The 14,591-nt window shown below is 33.8% G+C and overlaps 1 protein-coding gene across 2 annotated transcripts; it reads left to right on the top strand.

Annotated features, from left to right (window-relative positions):
- Positions 1-4,305: 4,305 nt before the first annotated feature.
- rps21 (ribosomal protein S21) lies at positions 4,306-12,409 on the top strand. 2 transcript variants are annotated; one of them, XM_014995019.2, is made up of 6 exons: positions 4,307-4,384; positions 4,736-4,817; positions 7,545-7,608; positions 9,526-9,597; positions 11,869-11,924; positions 12,344-12,409. In XM_014995019.2, the coding sequence occupies exons 2-6, from the start codon at positions 4,768-4,770 to the stop codon at positions 12,351-12,353; spliced, it is 252 nt and encodes an 83-aa protein (XP_014850505.1). In that variant the 5' UTR covers positions 4,307-4,384; positions 4,736-4,767; the 3' UTR covers positions 12,354-12,409. The 2 variants fall into 2 exon arrangements, with proteins under 2 accessions (XP_087859812.1, XP_014850505.1); XM_088003686.1 differs by lacking the exon at positions 12,344-12,409 and having other exon boundaries at positions 4,306-4,384; positions 11,869-11,928.
- The last annotated feature ends 2,182 nt before the right edge of the window (positions 12,410-14,591 follow it).

The following is a 14,591-nucleotide window of genomic DNA, read 5'->3' as shown; positions in this document are numbered from 1 at the left end:
TTGTAGCATTTTGGTACATTTCAGAAAATGTTTTATAAGATATTCATTTTTGGAATATCATCTTTTTACGTAGATAATATTTTTCTCTATATTATGTCTTCTCTGGTTCTGCAGAAAAGTGAATATTTTATTTGCCTGTCTCTGAGGTTGTTACTGCTCGGTCTTTCAAGAAAAAAGCAATAAACTATGAAAATTATCATAAAGTGTTGACTTTTTCTTTTATTTTTAATATGATAAATATCACAGTAAATCACATTGATGGCCTCATTCTGAAATGATGCATGTTTCAACATAATCACACAAGATAATTTAATTAGGATAAAGATAAAATAGTTTAATAAAACAACAAAATAATGACCAATGTCGACAACTTTTACCATTTTTCTTAAAATTTGATGAAAATCATTTGGTGATTTAAACAGAAAATTTTGGTCAATGTTTGTTAATGTTGGAAAAAGTTTATTTTTTATTAAATCATATGAAAAATATCCTGTAAAACCTCGGAATATTTTTATAATGTTTAACAATGAACAATAATAAAGACATATGTAAATAAAAAATAATAACACTAAAAACCTTTATTAACCTTTATTTTATTTATAATAAATAAATGTTTTCAATAGATATAACTGAGTATGGGTCAGAATCATTATAATTTGCTATAATGATGATGAAATTTGGTTTCATCATCAGAATCATTCAGTCGTCATAAAAATGTAACAAAATAAAAATTTTAGTTATTGTTAGAAATGACCAAACATTTACTCACTTATTGGTGCAATAATGAATTTCATAAATCATATTTCTTTAATTATTACACACCATATTGTGTAATTAATTAAATGACACTAAAATGATTTGCATTGTTTTATTGTCAACAACAGCGTATTTAGTATAAAGAGTCATTTTGATCTTATATATATTTTATTTATATAATAATCATTTTGCATTTTTTCCTGAAATTACTGTCCACCCAGTCATTATGGGATAACCGCCCCTTTAAAAAATCCTCTGATCTTTACTCCCAATTTATTTTCACAATTTAAATAAAAATGTTTGACAATTTGACCTGATATCTTTGTTAGATTTTATTTAGAAAAAAAGTGCTCTTTTCGCGTTTAATAAAATAAAAATCAAAAGAGTTTGTCATAATTTAATTCATATCCGAACACTATTCCCATTTCCTAGAACAAATACCAGAAAAAGGAGTTGAAAAACTTTCTAAAAATTGTAAAAGTTACGTATATTTATTCTGCATTGAATGTGGTGATATTCCACCTTTTGTCATGTTATGACCATGAACTTGTTTTTCATTGATTTATTTAACGTTATATTACAGTGGAAGTAAAATAAAACCTGGTTTACATTAATTTTTCCAAATAACTACATAAAAACTTTGACATGTAAATATATTCAAAGTTGACAAAACCTTTTGAGCATTTCATTATTATTTTATAAAGAATTACATTTATGGTTCTTGCATTCTTTACCATGCAGGAACCCTCTTTGTAAGGTTCTTGCATTGAACCTTACAATGACAAACCTTACCAGGTTTGTCTTAAAAACAAACAAAAAATGAATAATTGATGTTAAAGCTGTAGCCGATGTGGTTTTATTATGGCTTAGTGAAATACTTTCTGCTACATAACAGTAATACCTCCCACATGAGTATCTGTGACCTTTTCTTGCTTGGTAAGGCATCATTGGAATGATTTGATCCCTAACAGGACTAAAACAAGAGGCATTGAAACTCAGAAATGTTTTCATAAATGGACAGGTGAGGCACAGAATGTGACACCCCTTCATTTTTGACTATGTTATAAAATAAAATTTGAAGTATTCAACCACTGAAGCTTCAAATGAAAACCAAGCAGCACTGAAACTGAAAACTGTCCTCAATGGAACATATTTGAACAGCAAAGCTTCAATGTCTGCAATCCAGATGATAAAAGTAAAAATAAAAATGACATAATTGTTTATTTTTATAGAAACAGTGTTGCCCAAGAATTTGAATCTGTCATGATTCATAACTGCCAAAGATAAGTGACAAAACAAAGATGGACTGATAAACTGAGCTTTGCTTTTTGATTCAGACTGTTCTTCACAACAGACCAAAACAACCAAAACAGACCAAAACAACTAAAAGACAAGTATCAATGTAAAAAAAAAAGTATATGAAATGGGATGTTTTTGGTAAACATACCAAAAAGGACGTGAAATACAATAATATTAGAGTTAAGCTAGAGGGGAAAAACACCTTCCAGAAACATCTGTTTTTTATCTCAAACAAAGATCACATTTACTGGTTTTCAGTAACTGTGAGACAAGGCTTTGTGTTTCTTTTTTGCTGGAAACATTTGGCCGTGAAGTTCTTCCATAGAGGCAATTTTTCCAGTGTTTTTCTTATTGTTTGCCATATAAACTCATCCAATCACTGAACAGATACTTACAACAGATAAATGTGTGGATGGGCCAAAACTTTCTCCAGCTGAACAGAAACAAAATTGAAGTTATTATCTTTGGACCTCAAGAGGAGCGAACTAGAATCAGTGCACAGCTTCAGTTATTACAACTGAAAACCAGCGATCAGCCCGAAACCTGGGAGTAGTGATGACCTCTGACCTGAACCTTCAGAGCCACATTAAGACAGTCACAAAGTCGGCCTTCTATCACCTGAAGAACATCTCCAGGATTAGAGGACTGATGTCTCAGCGCGATCTAGAGAACCTCATCCATGTATTTATCTTTATCCGCATTGATTACTGCAACAGCGTCTTCACAGGTCTGACTAATAAATCAGTCAAACAGCTGCAGCTGATCCAGAAGCTGCTGCTGTTCTGACTAAAACCAGGAAGATAGAGACATAACACCAGTTTTAAAGTCCCTACACTGGCACCCTGTAGCTCAGAGGATAGACTTTAAAATACTGCTAGTTTATAAATCACTGAACGGTTTAGCACCACAATACCTTAAAGATCTGTTATTGCTGTACCAACCGTCTAGACCCCTCAGAACTTCTGGTTCTGGTCTGCTCTGCATCCAGAACCAGAACCAAACGAGGAGAAGCAGCATTCAGTTTCTATGCACCACAAATTTGGAACAAATTTCCAGAAAACTGTAAAACAGCTGAAACACTGAGAGCCTTTAAATCTCAACTTAAAACCCACCTGGTTAGACCTGCTTATGGCTAAATTAGGGTTAGAGTGTGAGTTTTGATGTCTTCGATGTTTTTAATGTTTTTATCTTTACTTTTTATCTATTTATTAATTTCTTTAATTCCTCTTTCTACAGAGCCTGGTGCTGCAAGGTTGGAGACCTTGTCCTGTCAGGCGACGGGGCCTGGATAATACCCGTGTTAAACAGACGGAGGAGCCCGGCGACGACAGGAGCTTAAATTCTGTAACAAAAGTATGTTTTTGTCTTTTTTAATCTTTTTCTTCTTTTTTTCAAAATCTCTCTCTCTTTCTTACTGTTTATTCAATGTCACATGTTGTTTTTATTTTTTCTTTAATTATGTTAAGCACTTTGAAATGCCTTGCTGCTGAAATGTGCTATACGAATTAAATTTGATTGATTGATTGATAAACTATGACTTTGAATGAGGCCTGTTTTCCCTTAATGAAGGAATCATAATTTGTTTTTTGTTTTTTTTGTTGTTGTTTTTTTAATTCAATATGGTTGTCTCTGTCTAATTATACATTCTGGTTGATTATATACAACATTTAAGTGTAACAAGAAAAACAAGAAATGTGTAATATTGTGGATTCTTTTCAGAACATTAAAAACTAGTCCAGACAGTTGTTTTTGTTTTTATTATAAAAGTGTATTTTTAAAATATTTTTTATAGTTTTTTGCATTATTTGTCTGACAAACAATATTTAATTTCTAATTGAATTTTTTTTCTCTGTATGCAACAAACACAATGTGGAAGCAATTCAGAAGGTATGCTGGCTATAGATTTCCTCAATTTGATTATTTTAAAGAAATAACCTAAGTTATTAGGAGTAAAAAAACTCATTTTATTCACATTCTGCCACTATATACATATATTAAGCTGCTTTCTGCTGCTATTTTCAATGTTAAAAATAAAATAGAAAAATAAAAGCAATCTCCGATACTTCCTTAAACTATGTCTTCCTTGTTTTGTGTTTTGGTTCTGTTTGTGTAAAGTTGTATTTTCTGCAGAACATTGTTTAAAGCATCGTTTTTTTAATGAGGAAAACATGTAGACACAAATTTCTGGGCACTTTGTCCATGCGCTTGGTGTTTGTGATTGTTGTTACAGCTAAAAACCAGCAGGTGGCGTTAAAAACATTGAGGGATTTTTTTTTCCACTTCCGGAACTACAGCTCTTCCTTTTCCAGTCGGCCATTTGTCGTAAGCGGTGTGTATCTCCTCGGCTCTGGTTTCTAAACGTTTTAAAACCTCGCTTTCAGTTTATCACGGCAGTGTTTTATGGTAGTTCTTGTAGTTAATGTTATATTAAACTGTCTAGTTGTTATTTGTTGTCGCTAGCTGCTGTTATGTTGCGTGAATAAAGGATGTTCGTGTGTGTAAAGCAGCCACATGCGGCCGTGCTGTCCGCATGCTAACGGGGTTAGCCGCTAGCTGCTGTGTTGGTCCTTGATTCCAGCACAGCATTTCTGCATTGTGCTTTTCAGCTTTCTAAACTCACATTTCCTTGAAACCATGCGGCTATAGAGCTCTCTGTTTAAGTTTTTTGTTTGTTTTCCAGGTTTGTAGTTGACAACCTGCACAACTTTCAAAATGCAGAATGACGCTGGTGAATTTGTGGACCTGTACGTCCCTCGCAAATGGTGAGTTTTTATAGTTATTCATCTTAACTGTAGCTTAATTTACACGATGCTATGTCGGTCAGTTTAAAACTAAAGCTGCATAATTATAAACATTCTCACGTTTCTGACTCAAAAGAGAATATATAATCATGAAAACTGACTTAAGAACTGCATGGTTTGTCATGTTTCTTATATAAAAGGCTCGCATTTTTCATTGCTTATAAAAGGCCCATTTTTGAGTAGAATGTTATTTTATGTGATGAAAATCTAAAGAAAATATATTGAAGTGGCAGGAAAAAAAGCAAAGGGTTGAATAATTGATCAACATAATTTTATTTTAAGGGGATAAAACTGTAAATCTCTTATAAAACATACTTGCAGAATCTTTAAACAAGATCTAATGTTTACTTCCCTTAAATAAAACAAAAAGTGGCGGTAAAACGGAGCTCAGGTTGACCTTGAATGGGACATTTTTTGTAATTTAGGGGTACATGTATATATTTTTCTTTTTTTATTCTTTAAAATAAAATGCACATTGTAAAAAATAATAAAAAGGCTTTGATCTAAAATAAAATGCATAAAGTGATAAATGCAATATAACGCTCCTCTAAATCTAGTAAATCTTTACAGGTAGTGATTTGCATCATCTGCTTGAATAAAAACTTTAAATGCATAATTCTCTTTTAAAGTAACGCTTAATGCTTTTTTTTCTAATGTTCAAGCCTTTGACTTCTCTATAATCGAAGTGTGATGGAGCTGTACTGAATAAAATACTGTTATGTCAAGTAGGGCTGAAACGATTCCTCGAATGATTCGAGTACCTCGATTACTAAAATTCCTCGAGGAAAATTTACCTGCCTCGAAGCTTCGTTAATTTATGTTTTATTAGTTAGCGCACCGTGTTCCGGCCGGGACTTCATTTGCGTTGCGCGGAGCTCTCACTTCCGCCTCTGAGTTGTTGACAAAAGCTAAGTCTCAGCGGCATAAAGTCCAATCTTCAAGATTGGCCCGTGGAGATTTTATTGATTGATGATAATGCCCGACTTTTTATCGTTTTTTGGGGAACCAATAAGCATCCTTAAAATGACTGGGGGAATGCCTGGAGTACGGCAGCATTTCTCCTCCGGGGCTGCTGGTTGAAAGCGAACGGCGGGAAGAGCGCTGAGGTGAGCGGATAGCCTGAACAGGGCGGGCGGCTGAGTAGCTGATGCTTACCGTGTAAATGTAGCTTTACCGACGAACCGCACAATAAATTTCATATCCCGGTCTGAAGAAACGGGTGGCGGAGCGCATCGTACATGGCTGGTAGATGAGTTTCTGAGTGTGACCAGTGAAGGTGTCGTAAATATCCCGTATTGCTTCCCCCCGTGTTCGTCCCCCGGTCTAACGGTTCGTCAGTCCGCTGGTCTATTTCCTCCCCTCCATCTTACGTTCGTTCATTCGCCCTCTCCTCCCACTCCAGGCGGCATTTCCCGTATTTTCAAACCCAAAGCGTGACAGGTTAGGTGGCAAGGTGAGTTTAATTAATCTATTAAACTCACTGAAGATGAATACATAAACTAAAAGCTGGATTGTAGACATTTTTTATAAGCATATTTGTGAGCCTGCCTCTTTGTTATTACATTCAATATAATTTCAGATTTTTCTATAACTTTTCTTCTGGTTAACTTAGAAAGTGAGCTATTATTGTTACAGGTTAGTTTTCTAAACTACAAAAAAGCAACTGTTAGGGATGCTCAAATATGAAAAATTGGACTGATATTGATATCTGATAGTAACACCGGTATTATGCCAGATTTACCAATATTTCATTTTATAATTTTTTTTATCCGATTACTCGATTAATCGTAAGAATAATCGATAGATTACTCGATTACTAAAATATTCGTTTACAACAGCCCTAATGTCAAGTGTCCTACTTTCTCTTCAATTACTTGGAATAAATAAGCTTTTATTTTTATTTCTTTATTGCTAAACTCACATTTGAAAGCATTTTTTTTATTTAAATCCTCAGGAAAATGAAGCATTTTTGTGAGATCTAGTTTTGGAGAACAACCATAGAAACATCCTTCAGTTTAAAATCATCTAAACGGAGCGTGTTCCGATGTGATGTAGTTTATTTTGCATTCACAGACAGATAATTAGGTTTCAGTTATCTTTAAGCCATAAATGATTCTTATACCTCTGGCAGATTCACATTTAAAATGACGTTTCTTTTAGAAGAGTTTCTGGTTCAATGCTTGTAAATTGAATTTTATACCACAAATTTAATCTGTTTCTAACCCTGCAGTCCTAGTTGGTCTGCTGCGTTTGCTTATAAAGAGAGGAGAGGTCAGATCCGAGTCACTCGCTGGCTGTTGAACAGCAGCTCATCGTCATTTCTTCTGCTGCTTTACCTGCTGGACAGCTTGTAGGGCAAGCTGTTTAACACTTAATAGCCATAGGGAACCTTAAATGTAAATCTGTCAGGGGTAGGAATAATTATGTACACCTTTGGTATGCCACTTATTCTAAATTATCTAAGTCTCACCAGCTAAGTCTGAATTTTTAAAACTAAGGTCGACAATTTGAGGCGTTGTGAGGAAACTTTCCCCAAAAGTGTTACTTTTGGGTAACTTAAATGTACAAAAAAAACCAAAAAATTGCAACATCTCTACCAGAACATTCTGGGATTCAGCCGCCTGTTTAGTTCCAATAACAGTTTCTGCTCTGTCACAGACAGATCAACTAAATCTGTTGTTGTTGCAGCTCTGCGAGCAACAGAATCATCGGCGCCAAGGACCACGCCTCCATCCAGATCAACATCGCTGAGGTAAAGTCAGACACCTAGAAGAATATTAAAGCGTTTCGGTTCGTCTGGCCTGTTTGTGCCGTACTGGTGTTTTCTCTGCTCCGCTAAATTAAACTGAACTTTCAGTTTATAAAGGAATCTCAACTCCAGTTTCAGTCCAAGGCAAACCACTGTTTTTAGTTTTTTTAAATTACAATAGTTATTTTTACTTTCCAGATTTTGAAAGCCAAAAATATTCATACAAATTTTAAATTTAATATCTTTTATTTGGCTCAGAAGTCGGCATGGATTTGTGATTAATTTAAAAAGAAATCATTTCAAATATCGTCATCTGGAGGTTTTGACGATCAGACGCCAGAGCTGTGATGGATGTTGCAAAACTTTTTTTTATTGCTTTGTGTTGAGTAGATGAATGAAAACGTATCTAAGTCACTAACTCCATAAAAATAAATGTATACCTACATTTTGAAATAGTATTGACCGGGTCTGTCATGACACATTTTACTGGATGATAAATTGTCCCAGAAATTATTGCGGTAAATTATAATGTTGCTGTTTTAAGACCTTGTAATCTAATGTTTATGGCATAATATTGCAAGAACTCATTCTCAAAGATCTATAAATTTTAATTCTAATTGACATTTAACACTGGAAACTGGAAAACATTTTAAATATCCAAAATAAATAACTAAAACTACAAATAAAATGGATTATGAAGTCTCTGGAAACAAACTTTTCCTTCAAAAAGAAAAGGAAAAACACCAGACTGAAGATTTTTATCATCCAGTTTTTGGTAGAAAAGGAGAAAAGAAAAAAACAATAAATTATGCAAATGGGAATTATTCAGCTCATTTTAATTTATCATGTGATTGATTTAGCCACCATTATTTAATCTTGCATATCCTCTGTAGTTGTTTTCTTGCTGGACTTTTCTGCCAGTCAAACATTTGAGTTGCACGCACATCTTTGTGTTTTGACTGGCAACAAGTTGCTAATACAGGGTTTCTGCAGGTTTCACCAACTCAAGTTTAGGACTTTTAATATCTTAAAACCTTTATAAATGAAATTTAAAACCTGTATCATGACTAAAAAAAGTAGTTGGCTACCAACGGCATATTAGCAGCTAGACAGCAAGAAAAAACGAAACTGTTTTATTATTAAAAATGTTTTTTGTGTAGGGTGTCTGCATATCCTTAAATGTGCTAGCTAGTGAAGAAAAAGATTAAAAGAAATGGTAAATAAACTAAAGTAAAAATCTGACAAGATTTCTTGTTAATCTCACAAGTAGCACCATTTCATTCATAATGCTCTTAAAAAGTCTTAAATTTGAGTTATTGAAACCATGACAAACTGACGCTCGATTCCTTTTATCTAGTTTTCTTTGGCAGATTTGGACAAACTTGATTCTCCCCATGAATTATCAGCCAGAAACAGGTTGAGATTAGAAGTTAGAGCTGCTTTCCTCCCTCTGGTGGTGACTTAGTGGGACTACAAGCTGGAAAGCCGCGCAGTAAAAACATCCGAACATCCATTGAATGTTTAACTGATGAGCATGAAGGAGTTTTAGGTGTAATTTGCATAAATTTGGTTTCAACATTAAACAGCAGAATCTCCAGGCGGCTGTTGAGGAAAAAACCTGCGTTGCTGTCGAGTCCCTGTTGCTGGACGTTGATCATCAACCAGACTTTTGTCAACATGAAACAGAAACAGATTGATAAGTTTTGTTTTTGCTTCAGTGTCAGAGTTCGGCTGTAAACAGAGATATTGTTGTTGTTGTTGGTGGGACTCTGTCAGCTGACCAGGTCACACACTTCTGCTTATTTTAAACGCTTTCATGCATATCAAACCTTTCTGTTTCCACTTAGTGAGACGTTTTTCCCTTTCTAAAGGGTAAATATGAGTAAAAATGAGTTCCTCTGTTTGGTTTTCTCCCTTCAGGTCGACAAAGTGACCGGCCGCTTCAACGGTCAGTCCAAGACCTACGCCATCTGTGGAGCCATTCGCAGGATGGTACGTCTGCAGCTGCTGAAAAACATGCAGAAACACAACCTCACAGCAGATTTCTGCTCTTTTTTTTGCATTCATCAAACAGAAACACATTTCTGCATGGACAGGAACTTATTTAAACTAAATGTTGAAATATTTTTGGGTTTTAGCTGGTAAACCTATTTCAAACTTAGTTTTTTTAACACAAGTATTCAAAAGATGAGATGGCAATAATATTGTAAAAAAAATGTAATAGAACAATGAATACAATGATAAAGACTAAATAATGGTAAAGAAAATTTCACACTAATTATTGATTTTTGGAGTTGAACTCGCCCAACACTTTGCAGATTTTTCTTTTCACACAATATTAGAAATGTATTAAAGACACAAGTCATTTTTTAAATAAGAAAATAAACATTTTATTGCCCACAATATAAAACCAGAATTCCTTTAGTGAACATTTGATCATTTGTAGCAAAGGAAAAATATTTCAAACATCAACATTTCTGCTTGATTTAACTTCAGTACATTGCAGAACTAATCAGTTAATTTTTTCAGATAAACAAATTAAGAATTTATTTTTTTACAGAATTTGAATCAGGCGAAGCTAAAACTGCCACTTAAGGAGTTCTGATAGAACATATTTACAAATAAAGGATTTTTTCATCTTTAATGTAAATGTTTATAATTTTGTTCAGTTTTTTCTAAATTTCTCCTTTTCAGTTAGTGATTAATCAATAGCTAAATTAGTTTACAGTTATTTCTATAATCATTTAATCACCATTAATTTGATTAATCATTTCAGCTATAATGCTTTTAAGCTGATCTTTTCAGACATTTTTGTTAATTTGATGCATTTGATTTTTATTTTATTCTAGAAATAAATTCCCATGAACATTTTTAAAACTGACACCTTTCTTTTTAATTTGCTGGAGTATTAGTCAATGTTTTTTATTTGGTCGGGGTCTGGTTGGGTCAGAATTACGCATAAAGTGTGAAAAACATTCATATATTTATCTTTGATGTTCTGAAGGCTTAAGAACATCCAGTTCTAGTTTATTTTGATTGTTTTTTAGGACTTTTCTCTGTAACTTGTTTGTGAAGTTCCAGGTAAATGGACCCCTTGTTTTTAGCGCCAGGTGCTTTCAGACGGGACTCTTTCCACTCATAACCCGGCTCTGTTTCACTTCTTGTTGCTGTTTTTATTTCGTCTTACCTGTGGTACTTTCCTGTACATTAAACATCTGCTGCGTTTTGATTGGCTGAAGAACACGCAGGTTTATTGCTCACTGATTACCTTCCCCATGTGGAGTTCAAGCTAAAGGTTCCTCGTGTTAAAAGGAACCAAATTGGTTTCATAACTCTGTTCAAACAAAGCAGGACAGATGAACCAATGAGCTGAAGAGCAGCCATAAACGCTTTCACCCTCGTAACAAAAACACACCAGGACAGTCCGGCCCGCTTCCTGTTGGCGCTCCAAAACCCAGGAATGTGTTGAAGGCGTCGTGCTTTAGACAGTCTTTTAAACTTTACTTACTGGCAGCTCTCAGAATGTGGAAACACACAGTAAGAACCAGAGCCAGGATCCGTGAGGGCGTTCACACAGTCTGATCCGGCAGCAGACGGTAAACCTTCACTGGTTCTGACTGGGAACGTCACAGAAGAGAATCACTGGGGGGGAAATGGATTCTGATGTGTTATCTCGGAATTCTGGTGGGTTTTTAGTTTGTTTTTGCTTTTTGTTGACGTTTGTTCTTTTCTCTGAATTCTGACGAGAATATTTGTTTTCCCGGAGTATCCAGATGTTTTTTTGTTCAGAATTTTGACATTCGGTGCTCCAAATTCTGATGCTTTTTTTTCTTTGCTCCAAATTCTGACGCTTTTTTTTCTTTGCTCCAAATTCTGACGCGCTTTTTGCTCAGAATTTTGGCGGCGCTTAAGTCAGTTTTGACTTTTTTCTGTTCTGAATTCTGATGTTTTTTTCTTAGAATTCTCACCATTTTCTCAATTCTAACTTTAAGCTCAGAATTCTGACTTTTTTTCTCAGAATTTGAGAAAACATTCAGAATTTTGAGAAATCAACAAAATTCTGATTTAAAAATTTCAGATTTTTAAATCAGAATTCTGACATTTTAATTCAAAATTCTCTTGATTTTTCTCTTAATTTTGACTTTTCTCAGAATTGTGAGAAATGAGTCGGTTTCTTTTTTTCGTGGCCCTCATTCTCTTCCATATAAAGTGACTAAAATCAGTGGCCTCTGCAGTTTTTCCTAAACTTTCCTGTTTCTGCAGGGAGAATCTGACGACTCCATCCTGAGGCTGGCCAAGGCCGACGGCGTTGTTGCAAAGTAGGAATTTATTCTCTAGTTTTCTGCCTGAGACAATAATCACATTCAGATTATTATCCTGTAGACGTTTTAGTTTCATCATGTCAGCTGCTAAATGTCCTCTTTTAAATAAAGTGTTAATATAAAACTGCTCTAGTTGGACTAACGAACCAAGAATCTAACATGAACAATGTGGAAATATTTCGTAGAGTTTAATTCGTCTGCAGAAGATAAGTTTTATTCTTCCAAGTTATTAATTATTCTCTTCTGTGACAATATTTTAAATATAAACAGTAATTAGTCTGCTGATTACCTCAAATATTCAGTTACTGAAACGTAACCAAAATATCAGCTGGTTTTGCTGTAAGATGCATAAAGTTTATTTGTTTTGGTAATTATTTTATGCTCTAACTTTTCTTTTTTTTTATTCCGTCTTGCAGGAACTTCTGAGTGTCACGTTGGATGAATCTGGAACGTTTGTTAAATAAAATGGAAGAAAAAAGCAACATTTTGTTTGTGTTTCATTAACCAGTGAATATTTTGAACCTGTTTATTTGACCTCAGGCTGCAAGGCGACACGACGGATCAGCTTCGAATTGCTGCTTTTAACAGTCCTGACCTGTCAGATGAGTGGATTATCTGGGATTAGCAGATTATACGTATAAAATAAGATGACATTTTCTTTTTAAGCTTTCTTCAGCAGTAAATATTTTTAGTCATCTGTATGTAAATATGTCTGTCATGGGTTGAATCTCAGCTGCGAGTAAATTAGAAACAATACATTTAAAAAATATAGGTTTTTTTTTTGTGGTTTTTTTCATGTTTTTTAGTGTTTTATTTAAAATGGAAGACCGTTAATCCTGGAAGAACGATTCCTGTTTTAAAGATTTTTACTATGTGACATTACATTCCCAGAAATGTTTTTTTGTTTGTGGTTTTCAAATCTTAACTTGTCTGTGAAAGTGTCCAAATTTCTATTGGAGTTATCGGCTTTAAATAATATTTGGTCTATACTTGGGTTCTGCAGTGTTTATAATCCAGAGACATTTTTCCTTTCAGTTCAGCATCTCACCTGCTTACAGCCATAAAGTATTTATTTTTTGATAAACATCTACTAAATTAAATTTTTCTTTGAGAACCACCAAGTCATTTATATTTTAGGCATCAAAATGAAGGACAATAGAAGATACATCTGGAAAACAATGTTTAAAAAAAGATTTCCCACAAAAGTATAAATAAATTTTACTGGTATTTCATTGAGGAAATTCAGTTAAAATAATTAAAAACAAACATTTCTAAAACCTACATTTCTTTTTATATATGTATTAAGATAATTTGATTTTAGCTATTTAAGTTATAACACATTATAAAAAGTCAAACTACGGAGCCTCAGATTAACTAGATTTACTTAAATATAAGGAGCAAATCGTTTATTTGTGACTTGAGCTGCCATGTTTCTCGGGTTTTCTAGTTTAATTTCAAACTGCAGTTATTTTTTTCCGCCACCAGGGTGCAGCATTTGATAAATCTAGCACGCAGAAGAAGACATACCCCTTATTGATGCCGCTGTGGTAACTTGCCAACAATAACTGAGGAGTTATTTTAATCTTTATAAACGATTAGTTACATCAGGTGTCCAAAGTATTTCAGAGGAACATTTTCACAAACATACAGCAGAAATTAATCCTCATGTATTTACCATTTATCTGCATTTATCTTAAGTTGGAGAAAATGGAACTACAAACCATCCACACTTCCCGTGAAATGGTGACGTTTGCTTTGACAAAAACAAATTCTGACCCCAACAATTTGGACACACACATTTATTTAAAAAACATAAGTTATGTCAATCATGCTAAAACTTTATTATTTTAAATATAATAGCGACAAAAATCTGGGAAATTTAGTAGTAAAGAAATTAGATCAATTTACATTAATTTATGCTTTAATTAGTAAAGGTTGTTCAACATTTAGAGTATTTGTGGTAGATTTTGCTGCTAAAGCCTCACCTTGACATAATACTTTTAATTGTGTGAACTTTAGAGTTTGATTGTGCCAATTGTTAAATGCTAATAATTTATATCAGTGTGGACTTTGAAAAATAAAACAAAACTAACATAGAAGCTTCTTTTAAGTAAACAATTCCTTCATATTGATTTTTTTAGGTAGTTCCATTATAGCAAGACATATTTTCCATTTTCATAAGTGAAATAATCTGCCAATGGAACTATTAAATCGGTTTTAATGAATTATTGACTAAAAACAAGCTCCTTTTTCTCCCTGAAAAGTTACTTTTATGCTAGTTTTGCTGTATTTCAATTGTACTAAGATATTTCACACTATAAACAGAAAATATTTTGTCAAATGTTAGCTTTGCATTGTTCAGATAGAAAATATTGTCGTTTAGGACTAAAATTAGCATGAAGGTCGGATCGTTGTGGTTGGAGGCCATCTTTAATTGCTGTCATCAGCTGCTACTTTACTGCTTTGTTCCCAAACATCCGTCCTTTTGTCCTCCAGGTGAACAGAAGAGACGTCTGTCCTCACCTGGCCGTCTAATTCACCTGTAACCGGTGTCAAACTCTTTCTTATTTTGGGCCGAATCAAGATAATTAATGTTCTCAAGGCAGATTGTGAGCGAATATATTAATTAAACCGACTAACACACTGTAAAATATTAATAAATAG

The sequence above is a fragment of the Poecilia mexicana genome, unplaced genomic scaffold (genome assembly GCF_051168715.1).
Source record: "Poecilia mexicana isolate PSO_F unplaced genomic scaffold, ASM5116871v1 scaffold_2, whole genome shotgun sequence".
Lineage (NCBI taxonomy): Eukaryota > Metazoa > Chordata > Actinopteri > Cyprinodontiformes > Poeciliidae > Poecilia > Poecilia mexicana.
The sequence above is the reverse complement of the archived record's forward strand: the minus strand, read 5'-3'. Positions and strand labels throughout refer to the sequence as shown.